We start from the raw sequence: 25,214 nt of genomic DNA on the forward strand, positions 1-25,214 counted from the left end.
ATGTCTGCCTTTAAAATACCTGAAGTGCGTTTGGTTTTTTAAATTAGTTTCAGGTGTACAAAACATTAATGATTAGACATTTACACACCTCACAAAGTAATAACCCCAGCGAGTTACTCATCTGACACCATACTCTGTTACAACACCATTGACTATATTCCCTATGCTGTACTTTATGTATTTTATACACGACTATATATTTTTTCAATTACAGTTGACATTCAATATTATTTTATATTAGTGTCAAGTGTACAACGTAGTGATTAGACATTTATATAATTTATGAAGTGATTCCCCCTGATAAGTTTAGTACATATCTGATACTATACATAGTTTTTACAATATTACTAACTATATTCCCCATGCTGTATTTCTCATCCCGGTGACTATTTTGTGACTACAGATTTGTACTTTCTGATCCCTTCGCCTTTCTCACCCATCCCCTCAACACCCTTCCATCTAGAAAACACCAGTTTGTTTTCTGTATCTATGTCTATTTCTGTTTTGTTTGTTCTTTATTATGTTCGGAAATGCGTTTTTAAAATGTGGCGGAAATAACTCCCAGGGCGACATCCAGTCGGCCCCTTAGTGGGTGCAGTTTAGGCTTTTGACCACTAGGTGGTACTCTTCCTCCATCATAGTTGGATCTACAGTCAGACGCAGTTTTGCGGCTGCAAAACCAGCCTAGTATTTTTTATGTCCTGGCTACTATTTAAACACAAAATATAACTTTACCTTGAGTCTTTACCCTTCATTGTAACCCTACACTATTTTGAAAGTGGTTGGCTAAACACTCAGCACTGTGGAAAGTGAAATTTATATCTGCTGTCTGTAGTATTTCAGAAAACTAAAGACTGTCAATACTGCTAGCTGATGATTCTTATTAATCAGAAAGAAGCTACAGGGTTGTAATCGCATTTAAAAGACAGTTGATATGTCCATGATTTCTCCCCCAAAAGGTCACATATTATAGTATCTAAACAATTTTACATATGAGATAATAAAAATACAAAATTCTAGGTTATTAGTTATATATTACTAATACTAATTACTAATCACCCAAAGGTATTATTGGTATAGTGTACAGCTATAAAGGAGGAAAGTATATGGAATCTGTATATAGTCTCTCTGATAAATGTTTGATGTAGATGGTAAGCAGCCAAGAGATAGGGATTCCTGTTTGTTTAACTTCCCTGGAAGCGTTTCTCCCACCCACTGCTTGTGAATGCACAGTAAACATTTTTGAAGATGAAGACGACATAAACCGCCTTCATATTTATATCCACTGGGACCTTTCGAGAAGAGATTTATATATTTCACTTAGGCATCTGATTTTAAATTCAGCAATTCTAAATATTGAAACTTTGAAATTTTCTCTCCCCAGTGGATAAAGACATAAAAGGCAGGAAATAATTAAAGGCTAAGCAAATTTATCATATTCATAACATGCACTCAACAAACAGTGGATAATTTAAAAATTAAAAGAAGCTGACTGGGCAAATTAGATGCTTGGAACATATTTATTCACTTCTTGCCTTGGATTCACCCATCTGGTTTACTTGTTCATTCACTGACTCCTTCAATCACTTATTGATTGGGCACACTCATGTGTTTCAGACACAAAAATGAAATGAAATGGCCTCTATTTTGTGCAGGCTTAACGTTTAGGGTAAAGTGGAGCTGCTGAGGAGGAAGCGAATCAGATCTGTAAATAGGAAAATGGTACAGTGATAGCTCACGGTGTCATGCAGAATGTCATGCGGGGTCTCTGCTCCCGCTCCCCACATAAGAATGGAGGACATGGTGAGGCCAAAAAGGAACACCCACGGAGCCATAGATAGGGGAGTCATACCACTATATTCTCTCTGGCGGCTGGGTTGGAGACACAGGAAGCAGGAGTCACACTATCTGCAACCTGCTGTCTACTTTTCTCTGCCAACCAACTTCACTTGCTAGCTGCTAACTTCAATCCTCGCTTGCTAGCTCAGCTACCATCTTCTTGCTAGCCCCCATTTTCTGCTAGCGTAGCCACGGCAGTTATATTAGTGGCCAATGGCTCACTGGTTACAGCTGACGGCCAACTAGCCACAGCTGATGGCCATCCAATCACAGTTGATGTCCATTTACTACCTGAGCCAGCACCTTTCCACGTGAGGCTGAGAGCCTGGAAACTGCACTCCTGGCTCTGTCCCCACACATGGGATCACCTTTCATTTGGGTATAATGGCAAATATGGATGTAAGGACCCTTTGGTGGCTTTAACACGCCTTGACAATAAGTGGACAAAAATGTTCCGCTGTCTGGGTGGATGTGTTGCTGAATCTGCCGGAGGCTTTGCTGCCTATTTCCTGTTGGTCCTCCAGGTAGATTGCTCGTATGTATCGACCTTATCATGGAACAGCACCTGATGTGGCCACTCAACTAAGTTTTGGCCAAAGAGATTGATGTGAACATGTTAGGTGAGACTCCTGGGACAGGTGAGTTGCCAGGTGCTGCCTGCCTTCTCCTCTGGGCCACCAGCACATGCCCCAGTCAGGAGTGGTGAGAGCTACTCCTTTTCATTCTCATTGGATCAAAGGTTAGTCAGGCATAAAATCAACACTGGCTTTTATTCTGTTCCTATCAGTCTAGTTTCCCTGGTAAGGGCCCACTTGATGATGGGAATGAGAACCTGCTTTTTCTTCTAACTTTGGAAGCAGGATATTCGTTTTCTGCCAGACAGAAATAGATAGAAATAACATCATGATCAAATCCAGCAATTCAAACTCTTTCACACAAGCAAGAGTGCAAATCACCAATAAAGGTTACTTTTGAAGGTCAAAAGAGAATTTAAGTGAAAGAAATATTGATGAACCCAGGAGAAGCTGGAAGGGCTGTGCTCTCCTGGCAGACTCCCAGCTGCCGGCTTCAGATATGTCATGTTAAAAGAAGCTAGAAAGAGCCTGGATAGTAAAGGCGAGAGGTGGGCAGTGATCTTCCCATGGTCCCCTCTTGGTTAGAAATCCCATTATATGCTCTACTGACTCCCTAACCGCCTCCTTTGAGGAGAAAGAAACACCAGAGCATAATCCCATGTCTTTAAGTGCTATTTTTGAGAAGGCTCCACTTACATCCTTATTTCCCTCTTTCACAGCTTGTATTCATTCTATCATTTTAATCACCCCCTTGCCTACGCCATCAGCTCCCTCCCTAGATAAATCCAACTCTTAGCTTCACCTGAGTAGCTGAAAATAGCTGGAGGGAAAAAACGAAAAAAACACACAAACCCATGGCCTTTCATGTTCCTGCACAGGGTGCACTGTTACTGCCTTATCCTGCTGATCAGAGGAAAGGACAGAGTTCACTCCCTGCTTCTCTTGACTGAACACCTGAAGGTTTGCTCAGCACATTTAAAACTTAACACTTAGCCTTCCTGAAGGGCTCTGATGGAGCATTTGCCAATAATCATTTGGTCCACAGAAGCTGTTAACTAGAGGAAAAGATTATTTTTAAATAAAAAAAATAAAATAAACAGGGCTTTTTTTTGAAACTTACAACATCAAATAAGTGATTATACCAATGTTTTGAAGATATTCAGTTTCAGCAGTTTGACTATGCATACATTATTCTGTCCATGACATTATTTTTTTTGTAGTAAACTAGGTGGTGTAAAGGAAAAATTTGACTGAGTCCAGGTTATTTTGTTAATCAGTTGAGTTCATTCATTCATTTAACCAATATTTGTTGAGTGCATGTTATGTATATGATAAACACAGCGTTTTTATTTATTGTAAAATCTGTTTACTGTCTGCATTCTCTATTGATAGTAGCTCTTTCTGCCTTACATACAGCTGTACCCCAGAACACAGCACAGTGCCCTATATATGACAGGCACTCAATGAATGGAGACAGCACCCCTGAATACTTAGGGCATATTTGGATGGGTCAATATAACTTCTAGTTAGGTAGCTGGAAATGTCAGAAGGATGATGGAGATTGTTTCAGGAAAAGCGATCAGGTAATCCAAATATATATAAAATTCTTATCCATGGAACAACTTTCCCACTGTCCTTAGAATATACTAAGGACACCTGGTCTTATATTAAATTGGGTAGGATAAAGTTAAACTTCCAGATTGTGACAATGACACACGTTTGGACAATTCCTGAGATAAATGAAATCTTTCTTTCTTTCTTTCTTTCTTTCTTTCTTTCTTTCTTTCTTTCTTTCTTTCTTTCTTTCTTTCTTTCTTTCTTTCTTTCTTTCTCTCTCTCTCTCTCTCTCTCTCTCTCTCTCTCTCTCTCTCTCTCTCTCTCTTCTTTCTTGATGTCTATCTCTATAGAGGTGAGCTATTTGTAAACAATTATGAATGCTGGATGGTGGACCCTTTTAGGGCATGGCCCAAGGCTAGATAATCAGAGGGCTGGTGAAGGTTTGACTGCTTTAATTTTTTAAAAATTAACAGACTTCATTTTTTAGAGCAATTTTAGGTTTACAGAAAAATTGAACAGATAGTACAGAGAGTTCATTTACTAGTCCAACCCCCACAGTTTCTGCTACTGTGTTTTCCTGATAGTAAGACCTAGGCGGACCTTCAGCTCTAATGCGTCTTTCGGAGCAAAAATTAATATAAGACCCAATCTTAGTTTACTATAATATAAGACTGAGTCTTTAATATAGTATAATATAATATAATATAATATAATATAATATAATATAATATAATATAATATAATATAATAATATAATATAATATAATAATATAATACTGAGTCTTATATTAATTTTTGCTCCAAAAGACGCAGTAGAGCTGATTGTCCGGCTAGGTCTTATTTTCAGGGAAACAGCATATTAATGTCTTGCATTAGTGTGGTACATTTGTCACAATTGATGGACCAATATGTATACATTATTTTTAACTAAAGTCCATATTTTACCTTTTGAATTTACTCTGCATTGTACAGTTCTGTGGGTTTTGCCAAATGCATAATAATGGCTCCCATTTTTTATGCAGTATAAGGGCTAAATAATACAAGATTTTAGTGGCATGAACAGGTGAGAAATCAATAAAATTAAAAAAAAATGTGTGCAATAAAATGATTTAAATTATGTGGATGGGTGCTGTATTATTTAATAGGTTTTTACTTCCTCTGTGATGTACTTATAAAAGTAGATTTATTAGTAAATGTTCACTTGTTATACTTGTGTAGTTGGATTTATTTAAATACGTGAATAAAACTGATAATACAACAATTTGGAAACATTTGTTAATAATAAGAGTATTGCCCTTACATTTCGTCAAAGATTTAAGAGCCAGAAGAAAGCTATGCCACTTTTTCAGATCTGCTAATTCCTGGGTATTGAGACATTTAAGACAGGTCTACTGAGGTCTACTGTTTGCCATATATCCTGGCCGTTGGGGAGTGTATAAGACATATTAACTATTGATTGATTATAATTCTCTAATATTAGAGGTGTTAAATCGAATTTTGATCCCTGGAAATGAGAGAGAAGATTAGAATAAAAAAGTACCTACTCTTGTGTAAGAAGTAGGTTAGGAAAATTGTTCTCTGAATAGAATCTTACAAACAGAAAAGAAGTAGAGACCCCCTGGTGCAGCTTCTTAACACACATCAGGGATTCGTTCTGTGTCACCTGTCTTCCATGGGTCCACATACCTATGGCAGGTCTGTGGGAGCTCAGTGCTGGGTGAGGTGGCTTTTCCTATCAATGGGTGGCTAGAGTTGTTCGAAAGGTTTTTCTTAAGCTATACCTGGACTTTTCCTTTTAAGAAGTTCTAACTGCCGGTCCTAGTGTTGCCCTTTGGTGTCAGAAAGAATATAGCTGGCATGCTGCCTGGTAGTATTCCCCTTTAGGCTGTTCTGTTCTAGGCTAAAATAAGACAATTCTTGCTATTATATTGTTTTTCGGATTCCATGAAACCTGGCTTATACTCCTTGAAATGAGCTTTGCCTATCAACATAACGTTTTTCTTTTCTCCTTCTTCTCCTCCTCCTTCTCCTTCTCCTTCTCCCTATCGTTTGTGATAGGAACCATTAACACAAGACCTACCGTTTTATCAAAACTTTAGTTATTGCTAAGTATAGGTACTAGGCTGCACTGTAGGTACTAGGCTGCACTCTAGGACTTATTCATCTTGTGTAATTGAACTATCATGTCCTTTGACTATTACGTCCCGTTTCCCCAGCCCCTGGCCACCACTATTGTGCTCAGCTTCCATGAGTTTGATTGTTTTATGTTCCTCATATAAATGAGATTATGTGATACTTGTCCTTCTGTCTGGCTTATTTCACTTAGCCCAATGTCCTCCAGGCTCATCCATTTTCCAATTGGCATGATTTCCCTTCTTTTTAAAGGCTGAATAATATTCCATTGTATGTCTACACCACCCACATTTTCCTTATTTTTCCATTGATGGATATTTAGACATTGAAAACCAAAACAGACATGTGGGATTATATCAAACTAAAAGCTTCTGCACAGCAACGGAAATAACAAAATGAAAAGGCAACCCAGGGAATGGGAGAAAATATTTGCAAACCATACATCTAATAAGGAATTAATGTCCAAAGGATAAAGGAACTCCTATACCTCAATAGCAAAAACAAAGAAACCAAAAAACAAAGTCTAGGATGAGAAATAAGCTGAGAAACAGAGTTCTAAGCTGTCTAGTTTTGACTAAATCTTTCAACCAGAGAGCAAATTTGTGTTAGAAATGACACTACTGTGGAGAACGGGGAACTACAAATGAAATGTGACTTACCTTGTCCATTTTTTTTTTTTAAGATTTTATTGGAGAAGGAGAAGGACTTTATTGGGGAACAGTGTGTTCCAGTACTTCCAGGACTTTTTTTTTTTTTCCAAGTCAAGTTGTCCTTTCAATCTTAGTTCAGCTTCAAGTTGTTGTCCTTTCAATCTTAGTTGTGGAGGGCACAGCTCAGCTCCAGGTCCAGTTGCTGTTTTCTAGTTGCAGGGGGCACAGCCCACCATCCCTTGCGGGAGTCGAACTGGCAACCTTGTGGAGAGGACGCGCTCCAACCAACTGAGCCATTTGGGACGCAGCTCAGCTCAAGGTGCCGTGTTCAGTCTTAGTTGCAGGGGGCGGAGCCCACCATCCCTCGAGGAATTTAACTGGCAACCTTGTGGTTGAGAGCCCACTGGCTCATGTGGGAATCGAACCGGCAGCCTTCGGAGTTAGGAGCATGGAGCTCTAACCACATGAGCCACCGGGCTAGCCCTTTCCTTGTCCATTTTAATACTACTGAAGAGTTGTCATCCAAGAGAAAATATAAGAAAAGTAGTAGAAGACCAAGGTAAACTCACTTAAAAGAAGGAACTGTTTGGATTATAGAAGTATAGCCACTATGGAAAACAGTATGGAGAGTCCTCAAAAAACTAAAAATAGCTCTACCATATGACCCAGCATTTCCACTTCTGGGTATTTATCCAAAGAATGTGAAAAGATATTTGCACCCCTATGTTCATTGCAGCATTATTTACAATAGCCAAGCTATGGAAGCAAACTAGGTGTCCATACATAAATGAATAAAGAGGATGTGTGTGTGTGTGTGTGTGTGTGTGTGTGTGTCTATGTGTATTAGGATATTATGCTAAGTGAAATAAGTCAGAGAAAGACAAAATACTGTATGGTTTCACTTACACGTATAATCTAAAAAATCAAATGAACAAACAAAACAAAACAAAAAGACTCGTAAAAACAGAGACCAAGGGGATGGTTGACAAAGGGTAAGGGAATGGGGGGATGGGTGAAAAGGGTGAAAGAGAATATAGTCAATACTAGTATGATAAGTTTGCACAATAACAGATGATTACTAGAATTAGCTGGGTGATCACATTGTAAGGCATAAAAAATGCCAAATTGCTATATTTATTGTACACCTGAAACTAATATAACTAATATAATATTGTGTACTAACTATACTTAAATTTAAAAAAAGGTACAATGGAAACAGCAGTGGGAAGGTGGAGGGAGAAAGTTACTTTTATGACGTGTCCATCATGTGCCGGACACTGAAATTACATGCTTTATATCTCATTTAATCTTACAGGGGTTGGAGGAGGTAGGTGTTTTTGTTCCATTTTCAGAGAAAGAGCTGAAGTTCAGAATTTTTAAATAACCTTGCCCAATACCTTAGATTTTAAATAACAAATCCAGAAAAAGGATATAGGTTCATCCAACTCCAAAGTGTATGATTTTCTCATCTATACTTCATTGTAGGGAAAGAAATGTATTTTCTAAAAATAAATTATATTAAATAATATACATTTAAAGTTTAGCATAGTTTGGGGCCATTTCCCTACTGTGAAATATCATGTATATTTACGTAGGAACTGGAAAGCATATTGGGGAAAGAAAGGTTTTCTTCTCCCCTTAATTATATCAAACAAATGATCTTATAATTGTTGCCCATTACAGTCCAGCCAGTGGCTTGGCTTCTTGTCCAAACCTCACAGTGAAATATGCAGACTTTCTGGAACCACATATTAAAATCTCTGCAGTTGAATCAGCCCTTCTTCTCTCTGCGTAACCTAAACTCAATACTATTCAGCATGTTAGAGAACTCCAGGGATGAGGTCTTTAAAACCCAATGTCAAAAGGTGAATACCTGGTAATCATCACGTTGGTTTCACACTCATGAAAACTGGCTTTGTCCTAATTTATTCTCAGGCATGTGGGGCTGTCCTGCAGTGAGGTGCCCTGTTTCACAGCCTTGTAAAAAGAGATCAATCCGACATTTGGCATAAGTATAAAGTAATGGAATGCTGTTCTTGTGTGAACTGGCTCTGAAGAAAATTTCCTAAACAGATATGCCAAAAATGGTGATTCTGACATCTCTAAAATAAGCATATAGTCTCCAAGGTGATCATTTTGAGTGACAATCTTCATTGGGGGCATTAAGTTGAGTAGATTTGGTAGGGTTTCTGATGAGCTCGAAGAGCATTGAATGAGGAGTCAGGAAGCATTCATTTCCATCCCAGCACGGCACCCCAGCTACCCGAGAGGCACCCTTTGCATTCTTTGTTTAATTTGGAGCCAGGGACATTTTATAATTTTCCAACTTGAACATACCTGGGCTTGGTGTCCATCCACAGCCAGACCTAGAGATTATAACACATGACCAGGTAGGGATTCATTTCCTCGTATTATCTTTTTTTTTCAATTTTTAAAAATTAAAATTATTGGGGGGACATTGGTTACAAGTGTACAAATATAGGTTTCAAGTGTACAATTCTCTAATATATCATCTGTATATTGCATTGTGTGCTCACTATCTGAACTCAGATCTCCTTCTGTCACCCTTTGACCCCCTTTGCCCTTTTCTACCTTCCTCCCTCCCCCCTTTCCCTCTGGTAATCACTAAACTATTGTCTGCGTCTATGAGTTTTTGTTTGTCTTGTTCGTTTCTTGCTTTCAGTTTTATAGCCCACACACGAGTGAAATCGTGATTCTTGATTTTTTTCCATCTGACTTATTTCGCTTAGCATGATCTCCTCAAGATCCATCCACGTTGTCACAAAATGCTGATGCTATCTGAGAGGCAGCATAAGTCACCTGACCTTTCTGAGCTTCTTTCTTCACTTATGACACTGTTGAATGACACTTCCCAAAATGGTTGTGATAATCAAGTGAACCTGACATGTGAAAGTCCTCAAAACAATGAAGCACTAGAATAGAATGTGAGAACTCATTTGTAGTTCACCTCTAAGTTTACTATCACAATTTGAAACCAAGGCCTTCGAATTCTTAGGAAACATCAGTGATGTTAATAATTAGCTTTTGTCAGAAATTCCAGAATCCCCCACAGGTGAGGTCCAGTTGTTTTTGTGCTCAGTGTGATATGTGAAACCACAAGTAGAATATATTTGCTCACTTTTTACAAGCCCCAAAAGACCAGTGGGTACTGATGGCTTTTGAATATAGGAAACTAGATCTCAGCAGTTTCCACAGTCTCGCTTTATTCTTGTCTGGAATTAATAAGATCAGAATAAAACTGAATAAACATACTCAAAACCCAGTGCTTTGCAAACCATAATGGTATTTTAGAGAGCTAGAAACAAAATAATACTTCCTGTGGCTAGGACTGAGTCGGGCGAGGAGTGCACAGGAGTGGATCCATCCTGTCTGTGGGCTCAAATGTGTCCTGGGATAGTCTTCGTTGAGGCAGGATTGTGCCATCCAGAGGAGGCAGAGATAACAGTCAAAGACTTAACTCCTTCCAAGTCCTAGTTGTTTCACAGTAACTGCTTTGAGAGTCTGGTTACTAAAACTGCAGAGTATAAGCACGTGAATATGAGAATACCATTTCCTCCCTTAGCAGGGATAAATAGTTGTGACCTCAGTCAAGTTACCTAACCTGTCTTTGCTTGGGTTTCTCATCTGTAAATGGGGAAGATAATAGAACATATTTCTTAACACATGAAAGCACTTACAGAGGTGAGACGCTATAAAATACAGTGTTTAAAAGTGCAGATTCTAACGTTAGACTGCTAGGGTTCAAATCCCAGCTCTACGACTTATTTACTCATTTAACCTTCTAAAAATCAGGAAATAACAGTAGCTACCTCATAGAGTTATTGTGAGGGTTAAATGTGCTAATACATGTGTAGTTCTATTAACAGGGCTGTCACATAGTAAGTACTATGTAAATGCTTGCTATTATATTGTTACTTATTTCCTGGAAAAGCTTTAAATACTATTTATAAGAATATGGACATAAAAATTTCCAACATTACTAACCTTTGTTTCTCTGGCTCTATTTGGTATAAAAATCATACTCGTATAATAGTGATATTGGGACTTTATGTTCTAGACCTAATATTTTGGCAATATCCCTCATATAACATTCTCTCTCTGTTTTTTAAAGATTAAATATTGGCACACCTTTTACCAAATCTTTATTAAGATCATTTGTCTCCTGATTTACTTAAACTTAATGTTATTTAATCTCTGTACCAATTCCTTTCTCCTTCTGAATGCAAAAAAATCAATGATTTTTAAAGCCTGCATATAGAAAAGATGTACACAGTTTGGGAGGATGATAAATGCACTAAGCATTTATTTGGGACAATTTCTGATCCTGTCTCTTCTCCCCTTTCCTCACACTATTCATTTTAATGTTTCTGTTATTCACTTATTCATTCAGTATTGAGCAGACTTGTCAGGCATCATGATAGGTGGTGGAAAATCATGATTCCGACACTCGAATGGTGTTTTCCAGTTTACAGATCATTTTCACATATATTAAATTCATTCACTCCTCAGAGGCGCTCACTTCACTTCGCTCCAGTTCTTCTTCCCCTTTTAACTTTATGTTTCTCTTAATCTTCCTCATTCCTTTGTCAAATCTTTGGTGTGCAGAATATTTACTAAGTACATTGGGGGTGGGGTGAGGTGGGAAGCTGACTGGAAGAGAAGGTAGTAAGTAGGTGGGGGAGGAGATACTAATGTGATTGATGAGAATGTAGGTCTGGAAATGTTTCCAACACCCCACCTGTTAGAATAAAAAGACAAAGCACTGTCTCTTTTTTAGGAACCTATGAGCAACTTGAAAAGAAACAATGACTATTCAATGTATCCATCACTAAAAACTGTATTGATAAGTAGACACAGGGCTAGTGGTTTCCCAAATTCTCCCCTCCCCTCTGACAGCATATTTAACGTACTGAGGCTTTATGTTCTCCCTTCCCCCATAAACACTCCTCCCAGCATTAAAGTTCCCTAATTATAGTTCCTCTTGAATTTCATGACAGCAACCAGTAGGCAAGAAATAGAACATACAAAATTAACCAGAAAATTCTTCTTCCAGTCTCATATCACCTGTTTCATTCATGATTATGCCTCTGAAGCACAGCCAACACTTCTAGAAGGAAATACCAATGGCGTCCTGCAGTAGACTAGCTTATGGTGGGTGAATATATTACTCGTGTGCCAAGTGGTCAAGAGGGAAGGTAGGATGCTGCTATGTGTAGGCAGGCAGTGTCTCTCTCAGGTGAGCTGGTACTGGCCTCTTCAAGGGACTTTGGAGATTCACAGGGTAGAAGCAGATGATACAATGGATAAACTTCTGTGAGATGTACCCAGCTCATTTCTAACCCAGCCTCCTTTAACTTGTTTTGCCCTCTGCTTGGAATGCTCTTCATCCAGAAATTCCCATGGCCATCTCTTATTATTCAGCTCAATGTCACCTTTGTGGAAAGGCCTTCCCACCCAGTCAATGTAAAGTAGTATCCCTACACTCACTCTATCTCGTTTCACAATTTTGTTTTATTACATTTATTTCTACCTAAAGTGGATTTATCTATTTACCATCTGTCTCCCTCACAAGAATGTAAGCTCCTAAAGAACAGAGATTATTTCTGAACATGCTGCCTGGAACATAGTAGAACCTTAATAAATATGGGTGGAATAAACAAGTGTGCGATAGACATTTATCAAATGCCTATTATATGCCAGTTCTAGTCTAGGCATTGGTTATGTACAGCAGTCCCCCCTTTATCCACTGGGGATACGTTCCAAGACCCCCAGTGGATGCCTGAAACCATGGATAGTACTGAACCCTATATGTACTATTTTTTCCTATATATACATACCTATGATAGTTTAATTTATAAATTGGGCACAGTAAGAGATTAATAATAACTAATAATAAAATAGAACAATTATAAGAATATACTGTAATAAGTTATGTGAATGTATTCTCTCTCAGAATATCTTATTGTACTGTATTCACCCTTCTTTTTGTGATGATGTGAGATGGTAAAATGCCTTATTGTTCATCTTTTCTCTTAAAGGAAGCACTTTATGGCTTCTCTTCAGCATATCTGAATCGCCAGCTTCAGTACTCTTGCACTTTGGGGCCATTATTAAGTAAAAGAAGGGTTACTTGAAAGCAAGCAGTGTGATACCTCAACAGTCCATCTGGTAACTGAGATAGCTGCTAAGTGACTAATAGGTGGGTACTGAATACAGTGTGAAAACGCTGGACAAAGGGATGATTCACTTCCAGGTGAGATGGAGTGGGAAGGTTTCGAGATTTTCATCACAAAGCTACTCAGAACAGCAGACAATTTAACACTTATATATTGTTTATCCTGGAATTTTCCATTGAATGTTTTCAAACTGAAGCCATGGAAAGTGAAACCACGGAGAGGGGGGACTACTGTAGCAATGAATCAAACAGACCAAAATCTCTAAACTCTTGGAGTTTATATTCAAAAGCAGGGAAAAGAACAGTAAACAATAAAATCAACAAATGGAAGCTGCTTGGGTGGGGCTGTGCTATATTAAATTCGGTGATGAAGGGAGGGTCTTATTGCAGAGACCTGAGGAATGTGAGAAGGGAACAAGTTGAGGAAGATAAAAGGGACCAGGGGAAATTAGTCTTTTAGCAAAGGGAACAGGAAGTGCAAAGGCCCTGAGAAAACAGAGGGTGATAATGTGGCTAAAACCAGGGAGTTCCTGGGAGAGTGGTAGGAGATGGGTCTGAGAGGTACTAATGGGGCAGTTTCGATCATGTAGAGTTTTGTAGACCACGAAAAAGACTTTGGTTTTTACTCTTTCATCAGGTGGGAAGCCATGGAAGGGCACTGAGCAGAGGTGACATGATCTGACAGGTTATAAGATCCCTCTTTTTGTTCTGGTGATAAAAGACTACAGAGGACAAAGATGGAAGCAGTTAGGAGACCAGTTCAATAATCCAGGCAAGAGATAATGGGTGGCTTTGTCCAGGGTGGTGGCAGAGAGGCGGTGAAACATGTTAATAATCTGGAAGTATTTTGAAGTCAGGACTGACAGGAATTGCTGATACAATGGGCAAAGTAATGATACAAAAATATGTACAGAAAGGTCTGACGAAGACGTTTCTTGGATTTATAGAAATGAGAGTGGTTTTGTCAAGCCTGTGTCACTGATATAACAAATAGGAGCACACCCGTAAATTCAGCATTGGAACTTGGAACTTTTGTGTCATCTATCATCTATCCCAAAGAAAACACAAAAAAAACAATGGCCAAATATATTTAGTATTAAAATCTGTAGTTGCAATTAAGTGAGCTTGATCTTATTTTAGCACACTGACATGAATAATTGTTCAGCAGACATAAACATTTCAAAGTAAAAATGACACTTATCCGTGAGGAGACTATAAAGCTCACTGGGTAGTTACACAAAAGGGTAAACATTATTATTAGGAACAAAGATCTGGCCTGATTTATCCTGAGTGACATTCTGTACTTCCACCTGATCTGATAACTGCTCAGACTTCAGATCCTTTGCCTACCTGGTTACACTGAAAGTGCCTTAGAGCTTATTCAACCTGGCATTCTTTACTATCTGGCATGGGCTCATAGCAGGTGCACACCAAATAGTCATTGACCTGATGATTTCTTAACATCCTTCACTACCCTCCCGTCTGTCCTATTTCTGCAGCACTCAAGAGCCCTGTATTTTATTTACCAAAGTCGGATTTCAGATAATCACTCACGAATACAAAATTTCAGAATGTGTTGCGCTTTAGGCAGGGCATGGGGAGGGAGCAATCCGGAGACCCCCATCTACCAGGGAAGCCAGGGAAGGCTTCCTGGGGGAGGAGAAGTCCTCTGGGCTACAAAGTGACAGGGTGAATGCCACTGTGGAGGGGGCAGGAGTCAGAGGACCAGATGCGATCAAAGAGAGGGCCTTCAAAGGTACAAAGGCCCTGAGACTACAAGCCACCTGGGAAGCACTGAATGAAATTAGACGCTCACCTGGAGAGCAGGCTCACCTGGGACTTTGGGAGAATAAACACGCAGGGGCTAAAAGGTTGTTTTTGCAAATTACGTTAGGTCTGCAAACTCTCCTGAGTTTTTTGGCGCCATTCACCAAGGGCTGAGAGGGACTGGGAGACGGAGGGTTCCCTTAGGCCGCTCTATGCTCTATACTATCAGTACGTACATACTGCAGACTGGCCTCGAAGGCGGTGCAGGAGAGGGCCGAGTGGGCCGCCTTCAGGAGTCACCCCTTTATCTCACCCAAGTCTCCCACTGCCATTCCAGCTTATTTCCTCCAATTTTGAGGTCTCCCAACCAGTGAGTTTGCCTCTTCACCCAGAAGTAAACAAACTATCTGAAAGTGTCCTACGGCCGGATACCCAGGTTAGCTTTTTGTATCTAGGAGTTTTTCATGGCTGCTCCTCTATACGAACAAAATATGGCTGCCTCTGTGGTGGGGTGACCCCGTCGTGTCTCCAGATGTTTTGTCTATCTCGAGAACCATCAGCAACACGACAGCCGACTGGGGCAGCGCCACAGCGCTAGAGCTGAAAGCGGCCAGCTCTGCAGGCCGCCGGTGCCGGAGGCGGCCACCCACTTCCACTCCTCGGGCGCGGCCAGGAAGTTTACGTCCTCCTTCCAGGCGCCCGGTGGAGTTGGGAGGGGAACGGGGTGCAATGACTATCCCTCCAAAGAAGCCTCCCCTTCCGAAGCGGCCTGTCCCACGCTCTGTCCACTTCGGAAGAGGGAAAAAGTTGGGCAGGAGCGGGAAGGGGCCGAAGCGCGGGGCCAGGACGGGAGAGGGCGGGCAGGTAGTCCGGCCGCCTGGGCGCGCGCGAGCCTGGGTGGAGCCAGCGGCCGGGCGCGGCGTCAGCGCGGAAGATGCAAATCGCTTCCCCGCTCCTCCATCCCCCTCCCGCCCCGGGCGCGCGGCTCCGCAGCCGCCCACGCCTCCTGCGCGCCGCGGCGCCCGAGCGGTCGGCTCTACTTAAGCGGCGCCGGGGCCGCGACCCAGCACTCGCCTGGAGCGCGCAGGCGAGGCGGGCGGAGCGCACCGAGGCTCTCCGGGGTGCACGGCGGCGCGCTCGCACCGCTCGGCTCCGTGCGGCTCTCGGCGGCAGCCGGGGCACAGGACTGAGCGAGCGTCGGGAAAAGGCGGCTGCAGCTCCTGCGCGCCGCTCCGCTCCCTGTCACTGTCCCAGCCCGGCCACCTCTTTGCCATGGCTCTGGCGGACAGCACCCGTGGATTACCCAACGGGGGCGGCGGGGGCGGCAGCGGTTCCTCGTCGTCCTCTGCAGAGCCGCCGCTCTTCCCCGAGATCGTGGAGCTGAATGTGGGCGGCCAGGTGTATGTGACCCGGCGCTGCACCGTGGTGTCGGTGCCCGACTCGCTGCTGTGGCGCATGTTCACGCAGCAGCAGCCTCAGGAGCTGGCCCGGGACAGCAAAGGCCGCTTCTTTCTGGACCGAGACGGCTTCCTCTTCCGCTACATCCTGGATTACCTACGGGACTTGCAGCTCGTGCTGCCCGACTACTTCCCGGAGCGCAGTCGGCTGCAGCGCGAGGCCGAATACTTCGAGCTGCCCGAGCTTGTGCGCCGCCTCGGGGCGCCCCAGCAGCCCGGCCCGGGGCCTCCGCCGCACGCGCGGCGCGGGGTGCACAAGGAGGGCTCGATGGGCGACGAGCTGCTGTCGCTCGGCTACACGGAGCCGGAGCAGCAGGAGGGCGCCTCGGCCGGGGTGCCGTCGCCCACGCTGGAACTGGCTAGCCGCAGCCCGTCCGGGGGCGCCGCGGGCCCGCTGCTCACGCCGTCTCAGTCGTTGGACGGCAGCCGGCGCTCCGGCTACATCACCATCGGCTACCGCGGCTCCTACACTATTGGGCGGGACGCGCAGGCAGACGCCAAGTTCCGGCGAGTGGCGCGCATCACCGTGTGCGGCAAGACGTCGCTGGCCAAGGAGGTGTTCGGGGACACTCTGAACGAGAGCCGAGACCCCGACCGGCCCCCGGAGCGCTACACGTCGCGCTATTACCTCAAGTTCAACTTCCTGGAGCAGGCTTTCGACAAGCTGTCCGAGTCGGGCTTCCACATGGTGGCGTGCAGTTCCACGGGCACCTGCGCCTTCGCCAGCAGCACCGACCAGAGCGAGGACAAGATCTGGACCAGCTACACCGAGTACGTCTTCTGCAGGGAGTGAGCTCCCCAGATCCCTCGAAGCTCCAGCTCACCCATTCCCTCCCTTCCCGCCCGGGAGAGGATTATAGATCTTCCCTCTCTGCCCTTGCCTTCCCTGTCCTCTGTTCCCCACATCCAGGAGCTGGGCCAGACCCCCTCGTCCCCCACGTCAGAACCCGGAGCCACAGATCCTCTTGGCTTCTTCGTCTTCTTTGGACCCCACTAGCCGCGAGAGTCCAGTTGTCCCCCCTCCACCCCGTGCTTCCTCTGGCCCCTGCCGCAAACACCCCTCCCCCGGATAGCCCTTCGGTCTGATCCAGTGGGGCAGTGTGGCCACAAAGTCACCAAGTACCTGGGAAGGACTGAATTGTTCGGAACCCGATTGGACCCTGTCCAGTGTAGAGAAGATTCCTGGAAATCTTCTCCAGCCCTTATGACTCATTCGAGAATAGTGTTTTAAAAAGTGGTATCAGTCTTTTGGCCCTCGTAAAGGTCAAGTTTTAGAAGGCTGAATGGAAGACTCGGGACCTGCAATTAGGATCCCAGGGAGGCAGTTCAGTGACTATAAATGAATCAAGCTTTGAAAAGTTACAGGTAGAAAGTAGGAGAAGACTCTAGTGCTGGCACAATGAAGGGTCATATCTTCTCCACGTAGAAATAAAGGTCTTTGCCTGTGGCTTAAACTTGTAGAAAGTTACCCTCCGGGCTGAGGAGGCCACCCTTTCTGGCTCACTGCCGGAGCCTTCGGTTGGACTGGTTGATAAGGCAGCCCTTGTTGGCACGAGGAAAGAACGCTGCGGCTGACAAGGGCAAGGCAGCCCAGGCCACCCAGCACTGCGGGGAAGTCACCAGGCAGTGAAAAAATGGAGCTGGGTATTAATGCACGTCGGGGTGTTAGGAAAGCCCAAGTATTTTTGCGATGAATGGCAGTAGAACCTTAGCTCTTAAGATTTGGGGGTGGGGGTGGGGGGAGGAAGGAAGGTAGGAGGGGTGGGAAGGGAGGAACAGACATAATCATTTATTATTTGAAAGTTGGAAGTTTGTACCATCCTTCTGAGTACATGCACATAAGAACAGTAGTACATAAAAACATGCAAAGCATTTTTATAAAGACTGTTAATATCTACTCTTAACTGGCAGTTTGTTGAACTGTTTTGAGTCCTAAACTTAGAACTTGCTGATACTCATATATTCTAACCAAAGAGTTACCCTGTAGGGTTTTTTGTTTAGTTTTTTCCCCCCAGTTTTTGAACTTTATTTTCTTGATTTTAAACCCTAAGTTAAAAATATATTTAGTTGAGCAAAATATGTTTGATTTTGATTACTTAGACTTAAGATCTCTTATTAAAAATACTTATTTTCTCCAAGCCCAGTCAATGTTGACTTCTGGGCAAACCTGAAAACCAGAAAATGCCACTTCTTTCATGCAGATGATTTGAAGTTAAGGTGGAATCAGTTTGATTGACAGGCTGCAGAGAAAAAGAAGCAACAAGGGCTGCCCATCTGTAGATAGCTGTAAAATGGAATATTTAAAAAATGAAGACAAGTACTTAAAAGTGAGCTGAGCAATAAAATGGTGTTTTAGGTAAATGCAACAGAAACAGAAGGAGACCTGGTTGCCTTATACCTTTTCTCTAACATGGAATAAATTCCCACTGCATATCCTATCTACACCATAAGTGAAGGAAAATGAATCTTTATCTTCCATGCTGTGAGGCTTTTTTGAATATTCTATGATGATGGAGAAACCTTTCTCTTTTTTTCATTTGTTTCAGCATCTTTCTCTGGAGTGTGTTTCTAAAAATTTTGTAAGTCTGTTTTCAGTGTTTAAATCAGCACCATTTCCCCTTCTTTTTAAAAATGAATCTGGTACTGTATCTTACTATGTCCATAACAGATGTTAAGAATCAGAACAGTTTTATTCTTAGACTCATATGATCCAATCTGTATATATCATATATAAGCATTTTACACGAATCATTTAGTTTTTTAATTCATTTACTAATGCTATAAAATTTCCTATATTTGCCCTCACTAACTTGCATTAGATGGTGTATATACTAAAGGAACATGTTTTGATGAGTTTAATATATCCTTGTCTGGGAAAATTGGGTTAGGAAAAAATACTAATTATAAAACTAAGTTTGCTCCATACTTTTGCTTGGATATTAGTTGTATACTAATATGCTGATTAACTGTCTACTTAAATCAAGGTACCTGTATTTTTAATCCACTCTGTTTTTCTTCTTTTTTTTTTTTGTTAGTTGGGAAAGAGAAAGATTTGAGGTCTTTTATTATTGTAGTTGCAGTTTTAGAAAAGTAAAGTTAGCTTTATATAAAGATTGTAATTGTAAGGGAAGTAGAAGCAGCAGAAATACAGGAAGTCCTGTTTGCTTTTGTGTTGACTGGGTTCTCAGACTAGATAATGCATCAGAACTTACCTCTGTTTCAAGCCTGAAATGATTTAGGAATGTCGCTCGCTGGCCAACAGTGAGTATCACAGAGATTTCTCCGCCCATATGGTATTCTGTTAGATTGCTCAACAAAAATCACATAAATTGAGAACATCTTAGAGGGAGGGACAGATCAAAACCGCCGACATATGGGAAGACTCTGAGTTTCTGATTTTCCTTGCTAAATCTGCACCACTCCAGGAGTCATGGGAAACTGCTAAAGTTTTGTCTCTGTCACTTAAATTATAAATTTTATCTTGTAAAACTTTGCCTTGAAGTATTCCACTGCTTTGTGCATATACATTTTACTCCCCTTACTATTTATCGGAAAGACTGGAAATTTAATGGGTGGAGACAGTAAACCAACCTCTTTTTCTAGCCATGACTGTCCCCTTTAATGTTTGAAGTGGACACCTGGAAACGTTATATTTTTAGGCCAAAGTGAAGGCTGGTTAGGAAACTCATTCTACATTGGGGAGACAGTATAACTGAGGTAAGATAACTTGGTGTGGGCACTTTTGGGTCCCTTCCCCTCTGTGTGCTTAGCCACAGGACCCTTGGTGGTCTACAAAGTAGGCTGGAGTGTTTGATGGTTGTCACCTATGAGCTTGGATGGGATATTGAGGGTCCATTTGAATAAATCCTGTAAAGACACCATTCAGGTTACATGGGAGAATATCATACATTATTCAGATCATTATGACTGCATTAACCTCAGTTTAGCATGTATTTACATATTTAGTGGCTGCGATTACCATTTGATTTACAAATACAACTGAGTGACATTAGATTTTAATAACAAATTTAATTTGAAAGAATTGTTAACAGTGGTTAAAAAACCAGGTACTGTGTTCAACGCTTTCGCACCAAGTGTTTGACAAGTTGTCTGTTTTTTAATACATGTAGAATATGAACCACATTCATCCTAATTTTTCAAATTATATGTTGTGGAAAATATTCTTTGAAGGTGTGAGACTTTAAAGTTTTTCTCCCCTTTAGTACCGTTTTTATTTTTGTGTTTCTTATTTGGCTTTTTGCATTGATAGCAAACTGATAATTTATAATACTAGCCAAAATTATTGTCTTCTCTTTCAAACCAGATACATATATATATATGGCCTGTTGATTCTCTGATGAAATGCATAACCTGTGAATTCTCAGACAACAAAATGGGCAACTGGCAATGCTCATAACATATTCCAATATTTTATGGAATTTTCTATGGAATGTTACTATTACATTAAAGCCATGTAAGGTGAAGCTTTGATAATTTCTTACTTTTTAAATTATAGTAAATCCTATCTAATATTCAAACATTTTTGTATTCCACATGAAAAATGCTAAATTATACTGCAGGCATTTAGAAAGTATTGACAGGAGGTGTTGAATTCCTTAAGAATTTCTTTTTCAGTCTAAATCGTAAGTGCTTTTCTCAGTTGACTTAAATTTTTTAAATAGTAAACCGAATATTTTTATTGTAAATCTACCAGAATAAATCCTTTGGACTTTTTTTTCTTTTTCTTTTTCCCTTACCATAGCTAATTTTAAAATGGTACTTAGATGACCTAATCTTCTCTTGAGAAATAAATAAAATACCCTTGTGTTTCTAGTGGCTATAGTACCTGAAAAAAAGGATTCCTAGAGCCAGAAACAAGTTATGTTGAAGTTAAATTTTCTTTGTCGCAAGTTTGGATTAAAAAAAAAAATCTTGAAGTGTTAATGTTTGAAGATTTAGATTTTCTACTGGGGCCCTTGAAACTTGGAAGAAATTCAACCAGAATATCTACATTAGAGTATAATCTTGTGTGGTAGGAAGATGGACCAGTTGACCAAGAATTCTTGTCACCTTATATACCTTGTGTGATTTTTTTCCCCCAAACCAAGTTTTTTTATGAAATGTGTTTTGAAGTATGTGGACATTAATTGTAATGTAAACTATTACACAACTGTCTTTGTGACTTTCTAGGCAGGCATATTTTGCTATTACTGTTGAATACAAATGATGACCATTTATGACCACACAAACAGCATTAGTGAGATTTTATGATAAAAGTTTAAAACATTCATCATGGATGTTAATTTTGAAGATGTAAATTATGTTATTTAAAATTTTCCAGGCATCTGAAAAACTCTTACCTGCTAAACAAGGTAAGATTCCCAAGAGCTATCTGGAATTATGAAATTATTGAAGATGTCTTACATATCATTGGGCCATTTTCTCAAAATAGAAGGTGAAAGCAAAAAATTAATGATACAATTATCAGGTTTTTCTCATGAAACAGAAAGCCAAGGGAAAAAAAAATTCTCTATATTTAAAAAAAGGCACTGATGAAGTCTTTTCAGACATGCCCAAACTTTAAATGAATTTCATCAACCATCTAAATACTCTAGAGATTTTTGTTCTCCTGTTCCTAACCGGTTGTATAACAGAAATACTCGATACTGTTTTCCTTCCAGTGTGTGAAGTAATGAATCATTGATTATGTGACTTGTTATGTATTCTATTAAACACTAAAGAATAAAATATTCACTCCTTTACTTACTCCTCTTGGCTCCTGGGTATGAATTGGCTTGAACAATGGTCTGATTTCATTTAAAGGGTTCTCAGAATACTGAGAATACTTCCCAAATTGTTGTGGGGCTAATGATGAACGTTGTACCATTAGAAGAACTCACTGTGTAACTGGCCAGCTGGGCCAGCAGTGAACAGGCTGTTTCCTCAGAGTTTGTTGTCAAGAACATCTCCTGTCCAGGTGAATTGGTACTCAATGTGGAGGACAAGTTTTTATAAGCATTGGCTCTGACTTCAGTCTTTGCAGCACATGCAAATTAATTTGAACATGGGCAATGTAGGTAGAGATGACCTCTTCAAGTTTGTAGGGAAAAGAAAATAGAAGCTATGAGATAAGCCTAAATTAAAAATACAATTCATGAAGGTACAACTCTCAAGAATGTTGGGAGAGGATCTGCATTTTGGGTATAGGAGCCCTTTCCTGAATCATCTCCAGTCATTAATAACCCTTCCTTTTGTAAGCACAAGCCTGCCCTGACAGAAATGTCAACCAGACAGAAGTGAAGCCAGTCGACACCAGCTGGGGCTGCTGGGTTATGGCGCAGGAAGCCCTGAGTCGGGCAGGAAGAGTGAGCCAGGCTTCGCCCTTCCTTTCAGCTTTGCCTGGACTTCCTCTAGATAGCTTTTGTTTCGGAAGTGTGCTTGTGTATGAGTATAAATACCCACACATAATTTAAGCTTTGAAAAGTTTATGGTGAAAAAGCAGTACAAGAGTAGAGTGTAATAAAAAGTAAATCGCCCTTCTCCAGTAACCCCTTGCTTTTCCCAGGGGTAAACAACCATAGGTGTATCTTTACAGGACATTATATATATATATACATTTTACTCTCCTTTTTTCTATTCAGTACAAATTATTCCTGTTTCATGCCTTGCTTTCTTCTTTTAACCACATATCCTGGAACCCTTGGAATGCAGGTGATGGGGTTCAGCTTAGACTGTTCCAGAATGTGTCACTTTGGCACGTGGATTATGTTGAACTGAAAACAATCAAGGCCCATCAGACTCAAAAAGAACTTTTTTACCTCTCCCTTAACTGCCTAAAATTATGTAAATGGGGGACCTGTACCAGGCAGAAAGCTATTAGAGAGAACTTTTTTCCTCTTGTTAATCTGTTTTATGTCAATTTAATTATAGACCAGCCAAAGAACCTAGAAGGGAAGGAGGAAAAAGTTTTTCTCCCCTGCTCATTCATAAAAGCGTAGCAATATCTACCTCTTTTTATTTGATGGCTACGTGATGTTCTGCATGATATGCCATTGTCTAGATGTACTTCATTTCTTACCAGTTCTTTCTTGATGGGCATTTAAATTTCTAGATTTCTTTGTTTCTACTCTAAAGAGTGCTGTTTTGAATATCTTTTTACTTATATGCAAATATATCTGAGTCTTTTTTTTTTTTGTATGAAGTGAAGAGAAATCACCTGGAGGTATTTTTTTATCCTTCAGGGTTATGGAAATAATACAATTCACTGGCACCTCTCACGAGGATGGGGATAATGGTGGAATGAAATAACTCGAGAATCATTTTAGATATACGTGTGAAGTTTTATGTAGTTTTAATATTGAGGACAATACCCCACCCTTGATATTTCTGAAGGTCCTCCTTCCATTTCTATTCTAGGATTTTTTTTCATTAATTATGGCCAACACTTGGTTTTTAGGAATATAGTATATGAAGAGGAGCCATACGGATCCCATGCTTCTTAATGAGGTACATCATGGAGAGTTAGATGGGAAGCTATAGGATAAATATGGGGCACCTTTCTGGAATTTCAGACTAATTGAGATGTGTATATGTGAGATGGGAAATTACAGTCATGTGTCCCTTAATGATTGGGATACGTTCTGCAAAATGTGTCATTAGGTGATTTTGTTATTGTGCAAACATCAGAGTGCACTTATACAAACCTAGATGGGATAGCCCATTACACACCTTGGCTATCTGGTATCGCCTATTGCTTCAGGGCTACAAAACTGTATAGCATGTTACTGTAGTGAATACTGTAGGCAATTATAACACAACGGTATTTGCGTATGTAAACATATCAAAACATAGAATAGGTACAGTAAAAAGGTGGTCTAAAAGATACAAAATGGTACACATATAGGGTGTACCATTGAACGGACCTGGCAGTTGCTCTGGGAGAGTCAGTGAGTGTTGAGTGAGTGTGAAGGCCTAGGACATGACTGTATACTACTGTAGACTTTATAAACACTATATTTAGGTTTACTAAATTTATAAAACAACAGGAGGTTAAATCAAGCATAAGAGAAATGATGCCATTGAGAGAGTTGATTAAAAATTAATTGTATGAGGCTGTTACTGGTGTGATACTAAATGCTGTTTTACAGCAAACATTTTTTTTGTAAGTAGGAAGAGGACACTCTAACAATAAAGATATAGTGTAGTAAATACATAAACCAGTAACATAATTGTTTATTGTTATTATCAAGTATTATGTATTGTCCTTAATCCTATGTGCTATACTTTTGATACGATTGGCAGTGCAGTAAGTTTGTTGACACCAGCACAAATACGTGAGTAATTTGTTTACTTTACGACATTACATTATTACAGCTCCGACAGCACTAGGCAATGGGAATTTTTCAGCTCCATTATAATCTTACGGGACCCGCTGTTACGTAATTTGGTCCACACGTCCCTGACTGAAATGTCCTCATGCAGCACAGGACTATAAGTCACTTAACTGGTAAGTAATTTACAAAGATCTGTTTCCTTTTATGGAAAGAATGATACATTTACAGGAATTTACAAGACAAAACCCTAAACATTAAAGATATTCTTAACTTGTAGAATCCCAGAGATGAGTTTGACCTCTTCTGCGGTTAAGAACTCTGGTGGTGGTGGTGGTGGTGGTGGGTTGAGAACTTCTGCTGGCATATGCTGGGCTTGTTTTGTGATGGATAATTCAGAGGAAATGGTGGTCTCTTAAGATCTCTGCATTATTTTGCTCATATAAGAAGTTTAAAGGTCAATGACCCTTTGGAGCTGGAATGCACCTCTTTTCCACTCACAGACCTCCTAAGTGTGACCTATAGGGCTAAGTAGAAAGGAGGTGTTCAGGGCCAATTTAGGCCATTAACTCTTAACTTGGCTGCTGCAACTTTTTCCCACACACCGCCATTCAGTATTTATGCATTCATTCAAAATCTCGTGAGAACCTACTATGTGCCAGTAGGGACACAGAAAGGAGTAAGTGTGGACAGTTAGTAAGGGAGCTGAA

At 40.8% G+C, this 25,214-nt stretch overlaps 1 protein-coding gene across 1 annotated transcript; it reads left to right on the forward strand.

Moving 5' to 3' along the window:
• Positions 1 to 13,746: 13,746 nt before the first annotated feature.
• Positions 13,747 to 21,941, forward strand: KCTD12 (potassium channel tetramerization domain containing 12). Its single transcript, XM_081045641.1, has one exon. The coding sequence runs from the start codon at positions 15,990 to 15,992 to the stop codon at positions 16,965 to 16,967; it is 978 nt and encodes a 325-aa protein (XP_080901767.1). The 5' UTR covers positions 13,747 to 15,989; the 3' UTR covers positions 16,968 to 21,941.
• Positions 21,942 to 25,214: the final 3,273 nt, after the last annotated feature.

The sequence above is a fragment of the Rhinolophus hipposideros genome (assembly GCF_964194185.1).
Source record: "Rhinolophus hipposideros genome assembly, chromosome: 4".
Classification (NCBI taxonomy): Eukaryota; Metazoa; Chordata; class Mammalia; order Chiroptera; family Rhinolophidae; genus Rhinolophus; species Rhinolophus hipposideros.

Excerpts from the sequence above, each read along its gene's own strand:
- KCTD12 (XM_081045641.1), top strand. The coding sequence starts at position 15,990 with ATGGCTCTGGCGGACAGCACCCGTGGATTACCCAACGGGGGCGGCGGG.